This window comes from Bombus vosnesenskii, unplaced genomic scaffold (assembly GCF_011952255.1).
Source record: "Bombus vosnesenskii isolate JDL3184/JDL3185 unplaced genomic scaffold, Bvos_JDL3184-5_v1.1 scf7180000013319, whole genome shotgun sequence".
NCBI classification, from domain to species: domain Eukaryota; kingdom Metazoa; phylum Arthropoda; class Insecta; order Hymenoptera; family Apidae; genus Bombus; species Bombus vosnesenskii.
This window is the reverse complement of record NW_022882964.1, coordinates 770,542-788,188: the sequence shown is the minus strand read 5'-3', so window position 1 is coordinate 788,188 and position 17,647 is coordinate 770,542. Positions and strand designations below refer to the sequence as shown.

At 48.6% G+C, this 17,647-nt stretch overlaps 1 protein-coding gene across 1 annotated transcript in view; it reads right to left on the bottom strand.

The window, feature by feature from the left end:
- The window catches only part of LOC117235712 (E3 ubiquitin-protein ligase MYLIP), a 39,552-nt gene continuing 21,905 nt past the window's right edge, over positions 1-17,647 (bottom strand). The window contains exons 2-7 of the mRNA XM_033498005.1: positions 6,595-6,791; positions 2,870-3,110; positions 2,613-2,782; positions 2,133-2,349; positions 1,866-2,063; positions 1-1,771 (exon numbers count right to left, since the gene is read on the bottom strand). Of these exons, the coding sequence (XP_033353896.1) occupies positions 1,442-1,771; positions 1,866-2,063; positions 2,133-2,349; positions 2,613-2,782; positions 2,870-3,110; positions 6,595-6,791 (1,353 nt within the window). The 3' untranslated portion in view covers positions 1-1,441. The remainder of the gene's footprint in view (positions 1,772-1,865; positions 2,064-2,132; positions 2,350-2,612; positions 2,783-2,869; positions 3,111-6,594; positions 6,792-17,647) is intronic.

Genomic DNA, 17,647 nt, shown 5'->3' with positions numbered 1-17,647 from the left:
GTCAATTGTCTTTTGCATGCAAAGCACATCGATTAACATATGCATTTCTTTTATTACGATTCTCTTACTTAAAAGATGGCATTCGCACCGAGTTTGTTAAATCAGATTTGACATTTGGCGAACTCGTGACTTTTACTCGCTTGACCCTATCGAGGGGTTATCTCACTTTTTTATGTACATATAAACAGATATTACCGTAACAAGGTTTCCTTCTTGTACAAGACGTTTCAAAGAAGAGATAACTCGTAGCGTGGTATCTGCGTGTCGTCGGCCTGTCGACTTCTCGGATCGTGGAAATTCTATTTACGTAGGCCATTCGTGACAATAAAATTGATACAATTATCGCGGGTCGCTCTCAATGAAGAAAATTTTATCGCGCTAACGATCGATCAATGGATGACCTAATGATCGAGTGACGTGAGATTCGAGTGACTCGGATGAAACGTCTTCTAGAAGAAGGGGAGCGTTATAGCAGTCGTTTTATAAACCATATCGCGTATGCATAATGAATACGCTATATTGAAAATACGAACGGTCATCGATTTTAATAAACCCCAGTGGCCTACCGCCGTATCTAAACGAAGGTTGAAGTACGTACGAAAGAACGAAAGAAAAGAGGACATAATCTATCTAAGAGGAACGAAAGTATCCGAGAAGCGTTATAAACGATACTTAAATAAAATGAGAAAACTCGTTGGTCCGACTGTCGATAAAAGTAAACACATGTATATACGACGCATTAAACTTTTCAATAAAACAAAATATACTACTCTCTCTTGGAAACAATGACAGCATCGTTTTTCAAAGATCAACGCTGCTAATAGCACTTTTCGGTCGCGGGATTAAGACAATATTGTTATTATTCGATTAACAAGTATACATGTATCGTGTAACATTATTACAATTACATTGTAGATACGTATTTAAACGAGAGAGAGAGAGAGAGAGAGAGAGAGAGAGTTTATTTATTTACGAACTAGATTCATTGAAACGAAATTTCAGTTAATGCCCGATCGACTGAACTCCCGTCGAACGAAACCACGCAAACTCTTATTATTCGAACGAGGAAGCGAACGTGATCTTGTTATACGAATTATTCGCCTTTGAACGGGCTCGGTTAAACAGAGTCGTATTCTTCGGTTTTTCGAACGTTACGGGCAACGTCGCGTTTCTTCGTCACGGTGGCGACAAATCATTCGCGTTTTTGCGGTGTTGGAACGAACGAAAGAAGAAAAAAGAAAAATTGATCGTCGTACGGATAACACGAACGTACGAACGTACGATTTTCGCGTAAATCAAAGGAATAATAGGACAAAAGGGAAAGACAGAGATAGTACGATAGCAGAGACGGGAGAAAAACTCAATGCGTTCTCTGGATCCGGAAAGCAAAGATTCCAGAGAAGAATCTTCGAGAAGCGTGGAACTTGTTGCAACGACGTTCTCAGATATCGTTACCGTTTACCACGGACCTTTCGGCTGGCAAGCTTCTCTTTTGAATTTCCTCGGTAGAAGAGTTGCCGTAACTAGGTTCGATGGATTCCGAGAGCAATTTCGGATTGTGCTTGTCGACGTGCGTTAGCTCGATCGGAAGATATATCGTGCGACAATGGTCGATGTCGGCTCGACAGAGAGGACAACGTTCGCATCGCCTGGCGCAATCCAAACAGGCTACCGCGTGTCCGCACGGAAACAAGGCAGTGTCCAAACTACGGTCCATGCAAATGCGGCACAGCATCGCGTCCAACAGTCTCGTTAGACATTCTCGAGATTCCTGAAAATCGAACAATGCGAAACAGTTGTTTTTCTGGTTGGTCGATCGGTCGTTCTTCCGACTCCCGATCGATATCCTCGATACGACGAAATACCTTGCATTTCGGATCCTCGCAGTCTCCGCAATCCTGCTTCTGCAAAATTTCCTTCTCCTCCGGCAGGCTAACGGTCGCAGCTTCGCAGTAGAGAGCGCGCCGCGCGTTGTCGTACACCTCTCGGCACGTTCTGCGAATATCGAACACGTATTTCTTTCCTAAAGTGGAATCCTCGTTGAATATCGAGATAATGGTGCCCTGTACGTACAAAGAAAATAACGGAATGAGTCGGTGTCGAGCGTCGATGTCGTCGTTGCTTTCAAATACCTTCAAGTCGCGTATAAACTGCGCCGTAACCGCGCTCCTGACCGTCTCGCAGCTATAAAACGCGTGCTTCTCGGTAATCGCCCGGTAAAGTCCACTGGCGGATTGACTCGAGTCTAATTTGAAATTTAACGACGTCTCCTCGCCGTCGAGCGAGAGGTAGACTAAATGAAACATTCGACGTTGAGTCGTTGCGCTTTGTATCGCCGTATATGGTATGCTGTAAAACAAACAGGACGATAATCGCGTTGCGTAAAATCGCTACTGCGTGTTAATGGATGGATAAAAAGTTGGTCGGGTAAAAGCGCGCCAGATACCGCTAACGACGAGTTCGCACGCGACGGCTGGCAATGCGCTGCGTCGAAAGCGGTAATGCTCGAGCAAAGCTTCGAAACCAAAGACGAGTTTCGACGAGTTGGACGAGAGACGGCGCTTCTTACCGATCGAGAATCAAGTTAGCCAACGACAAAACTTACTACTTACTTTTGCGTTTCCTCGTCGTGATTACGATAAACCGTGATACCATGAGGTCCGACTCCGATCATCGACACTCCGTTGTACCCGAATTTACTGTGAAACATCTCCTGGCCGAACGTATCCAAATTCGATATCTCCTTCAGCAACCAATACTCGGCTGTGGAGGTTTTCATCGCCTGGCGACAGAAGAAAGAAAAAGCGTGGACGAATTGCGTCGACGAGGAGAATCGAGGAAACGTGCGCGAAGAAAAATAGCCGCAAACCTTGATCTCCTTGTGTTGTTGAACTATCCGATGGAGAAAGTCCTGAGGTCTGGATTCGCACGACTCCGCCGTTTGAATTTGACAACATTGCGAGTAGAGCGCGTTCGGTGGTGACAGCGAATCGTAATCGCCTGTGTCGGCCTGCGCTATCAAAGCGACCAAACGTGCCACGGAAGCCCAATCCGACACTTTCAATCTACCCTCGAGTAACTCCAAACGAGAGTGCAAGTAGAACTGATGCCTGCAATCGGATAAACAGATTCGACCATTGCAAGAATTATTATCAACTAGCAGCGTGACGTTATCCGGCAGTTCGTGACAGATGCCAATATATACGGTTATAGGTTAGTTTTACGACGACCGTAACGAGAGACGTCGTCCATACGTAATACGCGCTAATAGCGTATCGACGATAAATCGATAAATCGAACGACGGAGAAACTGCGCGAACGCAGTTTCGTTTACGACGGCTGCTTCCACGCTCGAATTTAACGGTTGATCGAAACGGGCGGAGTTCCGACCAACTTTGGTAAATTCCAGTTGTATCGTTCGAGAGTCAACTTCGACACGGGTCGTTCGCTACGTTTGCCAGTTACTCTGCTCGCTAATGCGCGATTATCGATACGATCGATCGTCCGTGTCACGACGAAAGCGATCTTATCCGAGGAACGCGTTCGTCGTGTGCGGATCGAATTTCGAGTCGAATTTCGAGTCGAATTTCGAGGCGGACCGCGAAGAAACGCGATCGTATCGGCAAACGGTTTTTCTAATTTCGTTCGTCTACGATCGCCACGACGACGACGACGAGCTTGCCAAACGTTCGCGAGACTCTCGCAGGACCGTTAACAACCGCGCGGAAGGCGGTTCGCCGACGGAAGCCGAAGAGCAGCCTTCGAACGAGTTCAAACGTTCAGAAAGAAACGCGTTTTATCCGCGTCACGAGGCTCGAAACAACTCGTCCTATTTCTCGGTGGCGGATAATTTGCGAAACCGCGTTGAGCAATTCGGATCGGACCAGACTAGGTCGAGTCGAATATCACCGGATTATGCGATCGTCGGAAGTATCGCGATTCAACGTGCCGAGGACATTGCGTCAACGATAGATACGTTCCGACGGTGGTTTGCATGTCAAAACGCATAAATATTCGGTCGATCGTTTAACCGTTAACGAGTCATTCGCGTATTCGTCGCGATAAAGGCGAATTTTCGACGAATCTTTGCGCGACTCGAACCTCGTGGCGTCAACGAAGTTCCAAGTTTCGAACGGTACGTCGACGAACGTCGTCGAAATTTTTCTCTAGCCGTTGGTTTACATATACTTGAAACGAGTTTCTCGATATCGCTTTCGCTCGGTAGACGAACAATGCGTTCGACAGCTATAAATTCTACTTTACTCGCACGTTCGCGCTATCCAACTGGACGCGGCTACGTCCATCCAACGCTGTAATTCCTCCGATTTGCTATCGAACTATCCGCCTTTGTTGCCATCGAGCGATTCTCGCGCCTGTCCATACGTCAACGAACGATCGGCCCTAACGAAAGAAACGCGAAACATCGCGAAAAATAAGCGATTCTTTCGCGTCGTAAATTTCTCAGCCAAACTACGAAAGACGATGGACGTTCGAGACGCGATCGTACGCGGAAAAACTTTATACAACGAAGTACGTGCAAATATAGTAACCCGGCCGGTCGCTTAACCTATGGACTCTGGGCTTTCGAGAAGAGCAAACAGCTTCTGGGTATTTAAAGATATTTAGAGAACTTCGAGCCAACGCCTGTACGCCAAAGGTACATAGTTTGATATCGAAACTTCCCCCGAAGAAGTTAACCGAAAGTAGACATATATATTTTGTACACACACGCACGCGCGCGCGCACACGCGTATATATACGTATAAAACTCTAACGAGTTCGCAACAGTCGACGCGACGTTCCGCCTCGCGTCGAATTAGAATTTCACGGCTCGAACCGCGATCATTTCTGATCGATTGCGACGACAGTTCTCTCGTTGCAGCCCGTTCGCTTGTAAATTTCAATTACTTTTCCGTGCCGTGCGAGAACGACGTGGCAGTTTCGGGTCAGCTCGCGCTTTGGAAAACCCATGGATCCTGGTTGCGCGTTCTGCGACCCGTGGCAAGTTGGATCGCGCTCGCAGAAAGGACTATTCGCGAACGACTAACTGGAAATTACGTCGGGCAACTCCAACGAATCTATTCCTTCTTATCGCTTTATCGTTGCCGTATCTCTACACCGTATCTTCTCGTCGTCGCGAGTCTCGCTTCAACGTTTTCCGATTTACGAGCTCGGTTCCGATCGACGAAACTACGTGTACGGTCTGGCATCGGCGATATTCAATTTCGGAGAACAAGGCCGACGTGCGTACGTGGAAACCCCGGTACATTTCGCGACAATAGCGTTGCAACAACTTTGATTTACGCTCCCAACAAACAGCGAATCTCGTCTTCCGCAATTCGGTTATTCGGAGCAGCAATTGCGCGAGAAGAGAGATTATTCGTCTGGAACGGTGTAACCAACGGAACTGTCGCTCGCACGTGCGCAAGAAAATTCCACCTCGCTAACGTCGATACCTCGAACTCCGCGAGCTTAAATATCCGACGTAGTCGTTCTCCGTGCGAATAGCGCGGGTTTCGGCGGCGAGAAAGTAAGAAACGGAAGGCGAACGGATCTTTTTGACCGGACTTTCGAAACCGACCTACTTTCAGCTACTAATCGATTTGGGCTAATCGAAACTACGCCATCGTTCTCGTAGAAAATCCGCCCGCAAAGGCCGCTCCGTCGTCCACGGTTCTACGAGACGAGAAGGATAAATCTCGGCAAGATTCGCGAATCTAGAAACGCCCGACACGAACGACGGTTTGCGAGGCTTTCGCGTGGGCCGATGCGATTATCCTAGTTCACCGCTAACGAACGTTGCCACTCGGCGACCAATTAATTCGCGTATCGAACGCGTTACTCTTGGCGCGTTTACCTTTTCCAAGGGTGTTCAGAGCTACCGCGATTAAATCGCAATTACGTTTCGATCCGCTGAAATCTCCTACCCGAAGTCCATACTCGATTCGCACTCGTTCCATCCTCCGCCTCCCACTTTCCATTAATTACCACCCCGACCCGATTCGCTCGCGTTTAATCACGACCGCTTGCCTTTGCAACTGTTCACGCGCCAACCAACCGCAAATTTCGTTCGCGTCGTGTAGTTGCTCCGTTCTCCGCGACGTCCAGAGATTCGTCGCAGTTTTTCGTCTCCGTACTTTGTCCGTATCGCACCGCTCTCTTTACCCTCTCTTTCGGACCGATACCCTTCGCACATAATCCGCGTATATATTCACCGACCGTATTATCCGCCGTAATCACTACCTTCCACTCGAGTCTCCGTGATCGCAATTTCGTACGTGCTCGATCGTCTACTTCCACGACGAACCGGAACCACGGACGACCGATCGGCTTTTCGATCGGTTCGTCGATCCGTCCATCGATCTCGGTCTCTCGCGCTCGACTCTCTTCCACTCGGACGAAATTCTACGAAAACGCTCTCGTTTCGACCAAATCTTCGTTCGCTACTACCCACGTTACGTCGATTCGACGGTGTCCGCGCTCCGTCCTCCACCGATCGCCGACCTCTCGCGTCGCCAGATCGCTAGGTAATTGGGAGAGTGATCGTTTTGGCGTTGCGTGGGGCGCAGCGACGTTTTTCGAGATATCTTTTACCTGGTGGCTTCTTGCAGCAACAGGTGAGGCGGCACCCAAAACTTAACCCTCAATGCGAATCTTAAAGGCGCTACGCCGCCACCCGTTTGTCTCTCTATGGGATTCCTCAGGTTCAACCAGAGTTCCTCGCCCTTCGCGTTCTGGTATTTCAAGCCAAAGTAGTCGCACTCCTTGCTGATGCCCAAACAGTCGCATGCCTGTAAAAATGGCAAATTTTCAGTTAGAGAGAGTCGCTTTTTTACGGCTTTCTACCTCTGCGCAAAATCTACCGGCAACCGAATCGAATCGAACCAACTCGCCCGCGAGTTACGCGTATTTTTCCAAACCGATTGTCTGCCGAGTAAAATTAATCGATTACCGGGAAAACCACGCACCGATCCGTGGGAAAACAAAGCAGTGGAATAAAGCGCGCGATATATCGCTGACAATAATTTAGAAAGTTACCGGTGTTCTCGTAGGTAGCGAGCGTGGCTTCTAACCGCATACGCGGCTATCTGCAAACGCCGTTCTCCATCCTTCGATGTGTTTTCTTCCGGCTTAACGGAAACGCGTTCTCGCGTATACCGTTTATTATCCAAAATAGCTCGGACTTGCGACCAAATATCGTTCGATCGAATTGTCATTTTATTTTCTCTTTCTCGCAGCTTTCCGTCGCTGTGTTCCATTTCTCGCAACGGACGGAAAGTCGGTCACGTACCTGTACAACGACCGCCACTACGACGAAAATTCACGTTGAAGAAAAGGAAACGCGACGCAAGCTGTCTCGAGAGCGACGTATTCCCCGCGGCGGGTGTTTGGCCATATTTCTTATCGAAAAGGTCGAAACAACGAGCTTAAACAAGAAGTCGCGTTAATCGCGCAAATTTCCTGCGTACGTCGAGCGTTCGTCGAAACGCGCGAACGAAAATGTCCGAAAATCGACGTAAACTGGGTCGCGAGTCACCGGTCGATATTTCAGTCTCTTCGGCACGAAAATAACGTATGAAAATACGCTCGCGTACAGCTACGAAAACACTTTTTGCTCGTTCGACTCGCGCGGCCCAGACATCCGTTCCACGTGTTCGTGAAAATTCATTTTTTCCCCGAATGCCGAATGGTTCTCGCTTTTCGCGCGAAGACTACGAGAATTCGCCCTTCGAAGCGCGTCGACCGCAGTTTTCGAGAAAAAGGGCGAAGAAGAAGCTGCGAGAACCGACGAGATAAATCGTATCGATTCGGTGGCTCGGCGGCGCAAATGCGTTCGTCGACTCTGTTAACGGTAGACGATAAAGGAGGCTTTAGGACGCAGCCACCAGATATTTCTAGGTGAATAGTTACGGACGAAAAGATAGAATATCGAGCAGACGCTCCATCTGCCAGCTGCGTCCATTCCGTCGATACTCTCCGAGCTTTTCAACGTCTCCGTATATAATTCCAACACCTCTCTGTACTTCCGACCAAACCACCTCTGACTCACGTTGCCGGTATTTTTTCATGGATACGGTTCGTCGAACGAACGCAACAACACCCCGTCGTCTTCCATTCCCGCGACTCGCCTCAGCCGCACACGGGCGTAAAAGCGTACGGGTCGCCGCTTCTCGCGAATATTCGCCGGATATTTATCGTTAAATATCATCGACGCGATACCGCACGGCGCCAGACCGTTTTGAAAAATCATCCACGCGACGTTTCATCCGCAACGGAGAAATTTCCGACCCGGAAACGCAGAAATCTATCGGTCGTAAATGTAGTATCGCGAGCTGCTTAGTAGCGCTGTAAATGTGTCGCTTTCTTCTCTTTTTTTCGTATCGTGGAAGAAAAATCGGACTCCGGGTCACCGGGATTCGAACCCGGGTCCCGAACGTTCGCAACCTAAGGCGCTAACCACCGCGCTGCCGTCGTTCGACATCAGTTAGCGTCGAGTGGTGGTATTCGCCATCGAGCGCCACCACAGGCCTTTTTCTCGCGATACTACGTAAATATTACAGCTATTCGACGATGCAACGAATCGTTTACCGATCTCGCGTAAGAACAAGAGCAGTTTCAAACGTTTCTAGTTTCACCCAAAACCGTGCGACTCTTTGATCGGATTTGGCGGAGTCGCGACAGAGGAATTTTATGCTCGCACACAGGTAAAAACGAACGCGAGACGATAACGCGTTTTTTCGTTTAATCGTTCGGTAGATTTTATACAGGCGTGCGCGCGCAAAATTAACGCGCGTCGATGCACGTACATCGTGCATGCACCAAATGCGCGCACACGACTGCGGTTTTACGGACGCGTGGCCCGGCGAAAATAACAGCGTTTCGGAACGAAGTAATTTGTATCGCGGGCGCCGCGCGAAATTAATATCGCTGCTGGCTCGAATTAAATAAACTCGTTGATCCGACACGGCGCCAACGACGAACGAGCCTCGTGTCGTTTCGCCGAGTTTCTCGACTTTTCGTCGCACCGCGCGTTCGCGTCGCCGTCGAAAAACCACCAACGGATAATGCTACACGCGGTAAGCTGATAAACGCGAAATCTTGCGCCAGCCGTTCGTTTCTTTTCCATCGATCTCGATCACGTTTGGAGAAAAGAAGCGCGGATTCGTGGCCGCGTCCGTATCCGCGTCGGTATTCCTTCGGTAACGAGCTTTTCTTTCATTTTCGTTGCTTCTCTTGCGATTCTCCTTCCTCTCGACCAACCGCGTAACGAGATTTCCGTCTGGCAGTTAGGCAAACTAGATCTTCGAGCGCTTCGAGCGTAGGTCGGTACGGGCAACGTCGACGAGCGTCTTAACCGGTGGATTCTCCGTTTCGCGCATCACGATACGCGACCGGGGTACGCGATCGCGAAAATGGAGAGAAGAACGCTGGAGATTTTCTCGTTTGCCTTCCTCCCGTGAATTTTCCATCGTTGGAATGTTTCTGGACGCGAAACGCTCGACAAGCGGATTTCCAGAACGAGGAGAAGCTTGCCGATCCTTCGGCGATCGAGAAGGACGAGAAGAACGAGAGTAAGTATAGGAAGAGAGGCGAAAGATCGAGAGACGAAAGATTCTCGAAAAGCAAGAAAATTCCTCGATTTCTCGACTAGAAGTCTTTCGGCGAGCATCCAACTTCCTGCCAACTTGCTTTTTCGTCAATTTTTTTTCCAGCCCCGTCGTGCTCGCGATAGTAGACGGTTTAACGATTGTTGCGCTATCGAGGTGCTCGTAGAACGATAACACGGCTCGTCAAGACCCTGACCACTTCGGCACGTACATATACCGCAACTTCTTTGACGCTCTTTCCCGCCTTTCTCCCTTCCTCCCTATCCTATTTTTCCCTCGTTTTCTGCTTTCTCTCCCTCTTTTTCCTCGGTTCAACAGCTTCTCCACTCCGCCCTCCTCGCTCCGGCCGCGGCTCGAAACGGTCGTTAGTCCCGGCGAAGAACAAGAAGGTAAAATTTTCCTGCGCCTTCACCGCGCTCTCCCTTCCGTACAAGAACAATGCCACTCGGCGTTTTCAACGCGGGGCCGTCTCGTCTCGCCGTGCGTTTTACCCCTCGGTTTTCCGCCACTGTATATTTTTCCTCGCTGTTTTCTCTTCGAACGCGTCCACGATTCTCGATTCAAATCGGATCGTTGCTTTTCGTCTAACTGTCAGGCGTTTCAAAGCTCCGAGCGACGATTCCCGACGTTTTCCTACGCGGAGAAACGTCAGGAATTTGCAAAGGAATTCTTCCTCCGAAACTATTTTCCCAACCGTACACCGTGTTGCCACTCCGCAGTCGGATCACGAAGCGCCAGACAGACTCGTCGCACCTTTTAAAACCATCGAAACGTTTCTATCGTCGATAGAGTACGTTTTTCCAGCCAAAGAAGCGGACGGTCGATCGTCCGCGACTTCGCTGATTGCCCATTTTCCGCTTAACACGCGGTTCGTCTCTTATTGCCTGCACGCGCTACGTTTCTTTGTATTCCTCGGCCAGACCATCGCTGCCGTCTTTCTCGGATCGCCGGCAAAGTCGTCGAAGTTATTTCCGGCGCTCCGATTCCAGCGACGATTCCTATCGGCGCGCCGTCGAAATCGCGCGGGTCGTGCGACGTCCATCGTTTTTCCCTCGCATCGTCCGTTATTTCCGTTACCAGATGTTGCGTACTCGTTACACGTTTCACGCCCTTTATCGCCGTTGAAACGAAGGGCGAGAGACGAACGATCAAACGCGCAATCGAATTTTTCCGATCGTCGATCCAGCTCGGTTCTCTCGTTTCGTCGAACCGTCTCGCGTTACCGCTAACGAATACGCAACGTCGATCGAAACCTAATTCGGCTACGAGAGTTTTCGAGAATTAACCCGCGGCTCTTTCCGTGCGTACAAAAACTTACAAATTATACGTTGCAAACAACGGTAGTTCGAAGATCGTCGAGCAGCAACCTCGAAGAAACGCGGAACGGAATGTATTTAGATTTCAAGCAATACGTCTACGTCGAATCGTTTTATTTTCCCCATTTTTCAAACAGCTCGCGACCCACGATTAACGCGTTTCAGTTCGATTTCCACGTTCCATCAGGGACCCGAAGCTCCTTGTCTCGTACTTAGAGTATCGACACGTAGGAAGCGTAGTTGCTGCCAGGTGAAAAGAGAATTCGCGTTTCGTCCCGGGACTACCGGTGGACTCGTCGGTAAGGCTATACCCGGTAGTCCTTTTTTTTTAATGACGTTTATTTAACCCAAGATACAATTTTAAATATATTTTGGTATTCGCAATAAACTGTGAATTTTGGTAATGATGTGTTAGACAAAGGTACCGATACGCGGCGGTACGACGTCGTAGCCATACTATATTATGTGTCGGCGCTTTACGTTTTTCGCGTTTAATACAATTTTTTGGTTTAAGCCGCTGGAGAGCTGGGCTTTTATATGATTTTGTTTCTTTTCTTTTTTTATTTTTTCTGTCCTGAAAACTTGGTCGCAAAACAGGACGCTTCGGTAGTCTGCTTTTTGGGTGCTGTGTAACTTTGGGGAGAAATGGGATGGGAATATACCCGGTAGCCCTGCCTTAGACGTAGAGGGAATCTCGCTAGGTGCGGTATTTGTATCGTGACACCGTATATTCGACCGCTAGCGAGACGGACAGACTCGTCGTCGTCGTAGTAGCTCTCCGGTGTTGGCGGTCGGTATCCGCGGATCGCCCGGGAGGTGTTACGACCGTGTAACGTCAATTCGCGTCAGAGACCAGGCCACACACCACGGACAGGATGGCACCCGGATGTCTGCATATCCTTGGTGCGCACCCTCGATAGTCTCAAGTACCCACCAGGGGTCTTGGCATTTTCATAGTTAAGGTCCTTTGGACCAAGCGAGTATCTCTTGTCTTAGGTTTCCTTTCACGTTTATCGTTTGCCACGGGTTAACACGAAAAGTTAGTTTTTCCTCGCGTCTGGTACGTTCCGTTAGCAACTTTCTCACGAGGGAGGCCAAAACCCTTCCTGGTTCACCGACCGTCTTATTATCTAATCGGAGACGCTGTCTACTGCCCTCGCTTCCTTAACCAAAATTTTCATCGACAAATCCGATAGTCCCGTGTCCTTAGACACACCCACCCCTAGCTTTCCTCAGACACGGTATCGTCGGTAAAACTTCACTTATCCTATATCCTTAGAATAGTCGACGTATCTATACCGATCTCTACCATTACAAGTCGCGTACTTAACGTATCGTTGTAACCAAGTCTTACATAACGTGGTTGGAGCGAATCGTGATTTATGTTAATTCAGTGTGTGTTACATTGTGATTGCTGAATTCATAATAAAGTTTAATTGAAACAAAGTTAATAGTTGCGTTACGACTCAGCTATATTTTATTTTCATCAACCAACCCTAAAAATTACGTGACAACCGCGTCGATGCCTCGACCCGTCGACGTCCTGTTGGTACCGATCCGCCACGGACATTTTTCCACGACGTCGATACCCCGCGTGTTCCTTGTGGTTCGACTCGATCCGACAATTCGGGCCTCGCGTCGCTCGCCGTGTACCGTGAAGCTCGAAAGAACGGGGCATCGCCGCTTTCGATCATCTCGGCTTCTCGCAGCGACTCGCGTCTCCTCCGTTATCGGCCTGTTCCATCAAGAATTACAACGTTGGAAAAAATATCAGCGCGAATCGCGTCCGACGTTTAGCAATTTACGAAACTCGAAACTTTTCCATCGTCGTATCGATCGTCCGAAGTTACGGTGGTCCCTGGCAAAATTTTATGCTCCGACTAAAACTATCGGACATCGTTCGCCTTTTTTCATACAAACGCCGTAGCCTTTATGGGCAGTTCGGTCTCTGTCGATTGTCCGATAAGTATCGTCGCTCTATCGATTTTTTTCATCGTTCCGTGTACTCCTTTTTCAGAGCTGGCTCGTCGACGCTCGCAGTCACCGACGTTTTCCAAGACGCTTTTCCCGTCCACGCGTACTCGTACGTTTACGTAAATAAACGCGTAAACAAATAAATAAATAATTTTCAGAGATATTTCCGGCGTGCGACTGCTTACGGTAGGACGAGTTTCCGAGTCGTGGGACCAGCAGCGCGCGATATTTCTGTCGGGAATCGTGCATCTTCGAAGCCGAAATAACGTTATAGGAACGCTAAATTTATACTTGGGATTAATATTAGAGTAGCGATATATTTATTTTATGGACGATTTCTTATATATTCATCGATACACACTTGCACGCGTCTCGGCACTTTCTTCTATACTCGACCGTTAACCGACCGAATAGTTTACGTTCGTCTGTTTTCGAGACGCCGCGCACACACATACCTCCACACACTGACACCCACATACGAGTATCTCTACTACGCATTTAACTCAGTCCAGCACGGAAAATTATACGTATCCGAAGAATCTCACTCGGTGGAGAAGTTTCTCGAGCGCGACGCGAGTTTCGAGCGTAGTCGCTAGGTTGCACGGCGAAAGAAAGTGCCGCGGCGAGAGTACCGCGGAAAAGCTTCGTTTTCTTCGACGATCGTCCGACTTTTCGTCCCGCCTCGTCCGTAACGTTTGTGCCAGCTTTGAACTCTCAGCGCACGACACGCGTCCGTACGAAGCAGCGCTCGACTTTCGTTTTATCGGAAGCGAGAAAGGCGTGGCGATCGTACAGCGAAAAGAGAAGAAATTGCGAAAAGGAATTCGGCTTACGTAGAAACGAAAGATACCGGTAATTATCCGAGTGGAAGACGATTCGCGAGGCAACAGAGCCTCGTAATTACGCGTAGAATACGTATGTAGGTCCTTCTTTAAATCGATTCTCTGGCATTTTCATAGCAGATCTTTCGTTAAACGAATCCTTTCAGTCGCGCCAAGGATATCTCTTTATCGGAGATTCCTCGAAAGCCGACCGTCTCTGGCATCGCTCGGTCGCGGAAGAATAGCGCGGAGAGATATCTCGTTCCGCCTCTTTGACCCACAAAAGATGCTAGAAACGAAGGGAAATCGTTGCTCCGCGAGCCGGCATACTGAGATACGTCGGTCTTTTCGTTTTCGAGTCTCTTCGACGTAGACGAGCGACGGAAGGAAAAAGGGCCGAGAAACGAATGCTCTTATCGTTCGAGCGGTCTCGAAGAATACGCGCGATAGTTGGATTTAACGACGGATACTTCTTTTCTGGCTTTGACGTCGGATCGCGCGAGGGGCGAAAGTTCTTTAAAAATCGAAATCGTATTCGAGAAGCTCGTGCGAATCGAACGAAGGAGGAATCGAGAGAGGAGAGCACCGAGGTGGAAACACGACGTGGAAACACGGGCCGGACAAAAGCAATAAGATGTAAATCGACGGAATAGAAAATAAAGCGAAGAATTTAGGAAAAGAGGGTGGGAAGCGGTTCGAGACGCCGTACGAACTATAGAGCGTAACGTAAAACGTTTATTCGAGTCGAGTGCAATGGAATTCGTTTCTCGCGTCGATCTACGTACCAGAGTTTTGTGTTTCGTCTTTCTGCAACGTCCACGCGTCTAAGCGTATTTTCCTGTTGGAAGCCCGTTGCTTTCTACGATACAAGCTACTCCGCTTTAGCCGGAATCCCTTTATCCTGGACGTGGCGCGTCTCTCTTTCGGTTACTCGCTCTCGTTTCGAGATACGAGCGGACTTTGAATTAACTAAAAATCGCGATTCGACGCAATTCGTCGTATTTTCGAAAGATCCCTTCCCCTTTCAGAAACGCGATGATCAATTTCGCCAGACAATCGCTAAGACGATCCGTCTAACACGCGATATCGAAGATGCAAGGTGAAAGAATCGCAAACGTCTCCTCCGTGTCTCAACGAGGAGCCATAAATTTGCCATAACGACGATTTATCGTGCCGTTGCTCGCACGGACGACGTTGCTCGCTCACACGGTGACCCAATTAATTTCAGTCGCCGATGCCGTAGAAACAAACTCGGTACGAACGTATCGAACCGTCGTATTGTTCCCTCTGATCCGTACATTCTCCTCTGAAAGCTATTTAAATCGCGCTCCTTTGTCCTTCGCTCGTAGTATCCGCGATCCCGGAATATCTTTGCCCGGTAGCGGCTCTTTTCGCGATCGTCGTGCGAACGATCGTTTAAAAATTCTTCCAACATCTCCGCACTTTCCACTGATTCGCGAGCTCTACGATTCTTCTTTCCGTCACCTGTAAAACTCGTATTGTAAAGATCGGATTGTCGGAGTCGAGAGAACGCGATATAGGTTTCTTAGGGTCGCTTCGAATCGCGCGAATTCACCTCCGGGGCTTATTATCGTAAACGTTCGAACGCGTTTGGGGATATCGACGATCGAACGGTGTGGCGCGACGACAGATTTTTCTCGAGTCTGTTAAATCGATCGATTCTCGCGATATTCAGCGCTAGCTGCGCTTTTACGTTGCCGTGCGTCAATCTGGAAATTCCTCTCTCCTATCAAGTACCCGTCTATGATTTACGTAATCGTCTCGATCGTTTGCGTATCGCCGACCTTTTCTCTTCCTCTCTCTCTCTCTCTCTCGGAGCTTTCTTTCTTTCCGCTTCGCTGTCTATCGTCATTTACCATTATCATATTATCGTATCATCGACTTGCAATCCGTCGTAATTCGCTGGTTTCGCTATCGTGCAACAAATATAATAGGCGTAGTTTAATTCAATAATGGTGGCAAACTATGCGACGCTTATTTACTTCGATTAAATGGCTAAATTGTCGAAAGCTCGTCTCGGAACGATCGTTCGAAAGTTTCGAAGTAGTAGGTTTCGCGTTTGGCTAACGAATCGATCTTTTTTCTCGTTCGCCGTTCTCCGTAATTCACGTCCGATACGCAAATAGTCGCGCGATAGAAGTACGTCGTTCGTGAAGCGGACCATTATTCTAAGATTAATGCGCGTTTCGGTCGAGCTTCGGCCGTGCATTAATCACACCGTCTAATCACTCTGGCCACTGCGCAACTACCCACGAACCGTTCGTTCGATGCGCGCAACGAAATCCTGCGTAGTCGTTATACGTGCTAACTCGTTCGCGGAACACGCCCTCGCGATTAACGACGCGCTCGTTCAAGAACGGGGCAAGTTCGACCCACGCGTTTCGCTTCGACTCGTCGCGATCCACCGACCAAGAAACAGCAAAATCTCGTAATTTAATCGCGCTGTATCCTACAGCAGGCAACTCCGACAACACGGTTCGATCGAGAGGCAAATTGTTTGGTAAATTGCTTCGTTTGTAAGAATAGAAGGCGCGTGCTCGAATTAGCCGGCTGGCATTCGAAATGAAAAGGGACGCAAAGCGCGAGAGATTAAACGAGCTATGTAATGGCCAGCGTGCAATTTCAACGTGCCACGACTCGTAGATGCATACACCGACGCGAACGTATCGCATCGACTCGACTCGACTCGACTCGACTCGATGGCATACGGAGAACTATGTACGGGCTACGCTCTCTATGTGCTCGTGTCTGCATACCTGCCACCTACATATACGCGAATACAACGTGGTCTTCGTGCGCGCCACGGCTCAACCTACAAAGCACGGAGAGATCGCGCGCTGCTGAATTAGGGGAATCGTTCGTTTTACCACGGATAACGCGTACGATGCACGCTAATCGCAATGGCTTTACCGTCCTCTTTCCGCCAACGATGCTCCAAACATCGAGCCCAACCTCTTCGTCACACTCGCCGTTAAACGCAAACGCGACCGATCTTTGGAAATCCGATCCCGAACGAGTCCAAGCAGAGACGAGTTTCACGAGGCAACGAATCGCAAAGAGAGGATTTAAATCGAAACACAGGAAAGAGCGAGATAGTAGTCGACGAAATATAGAAATGCCGTTACAGGTAACGACGCTTCGTACGGTACGATGAGACGTAAACGAAACTTTCGAAATAGGTTGACGAAAAAAAGAAAGAGGCGAGTGGGAATTATTTGGCAGTAATTTCGTCCACGCGCTTTCTCGCTTCACTTACGAATTGTAACGAGCTCCGGATATGACGCAGGACAAGCCGCCGTTGCTGCAAAAACGGCCAGACAAATAAACAACTATATTTGTCGGTATTTTTTTCTTTTTTTTTTAGCTATCCGCAAGGGACCGAGATTTCAACGAACGTCTCGCGGATTTGACGTTCAACGTCGATGGTGATTCGTAGTCACGTTCGTGGATCCGAAACGAAAATTACGAATTGTAAATTGACAGGTAAACCTGTATTTTACAATCATAAACGAACTATCGATCTTTGTTGCAAACTAAACTAAACAGATCGAACGCTTTACTTTCCAACGTTGAGAACCGAATCGCAACTACGATAACGTCCGACGGAGAGCCGTGGCCAGGGAACCGAGAATTTCAGGTTATAACCGGGAATCTTTGGATATACGAGATAAATTAAATCGATAGCCGTTCATCGTTTGCCTATAAAGTTACGGTTATTATTCTTCTCTGTCACGCAGATGTAACGCGATCTAGCGGTTTTAAGAGCATTAAAAAGCGAGAGCAGAAAGGCGATTCGGTACGGTCACTCGTACGTACGTAACTGTATCTAATATTCGATGTTTACAATGGACAGTGTTTTTATCGAGAGATAAATTCAAAGCGGTTGATGACTCGTTATCGACTATTC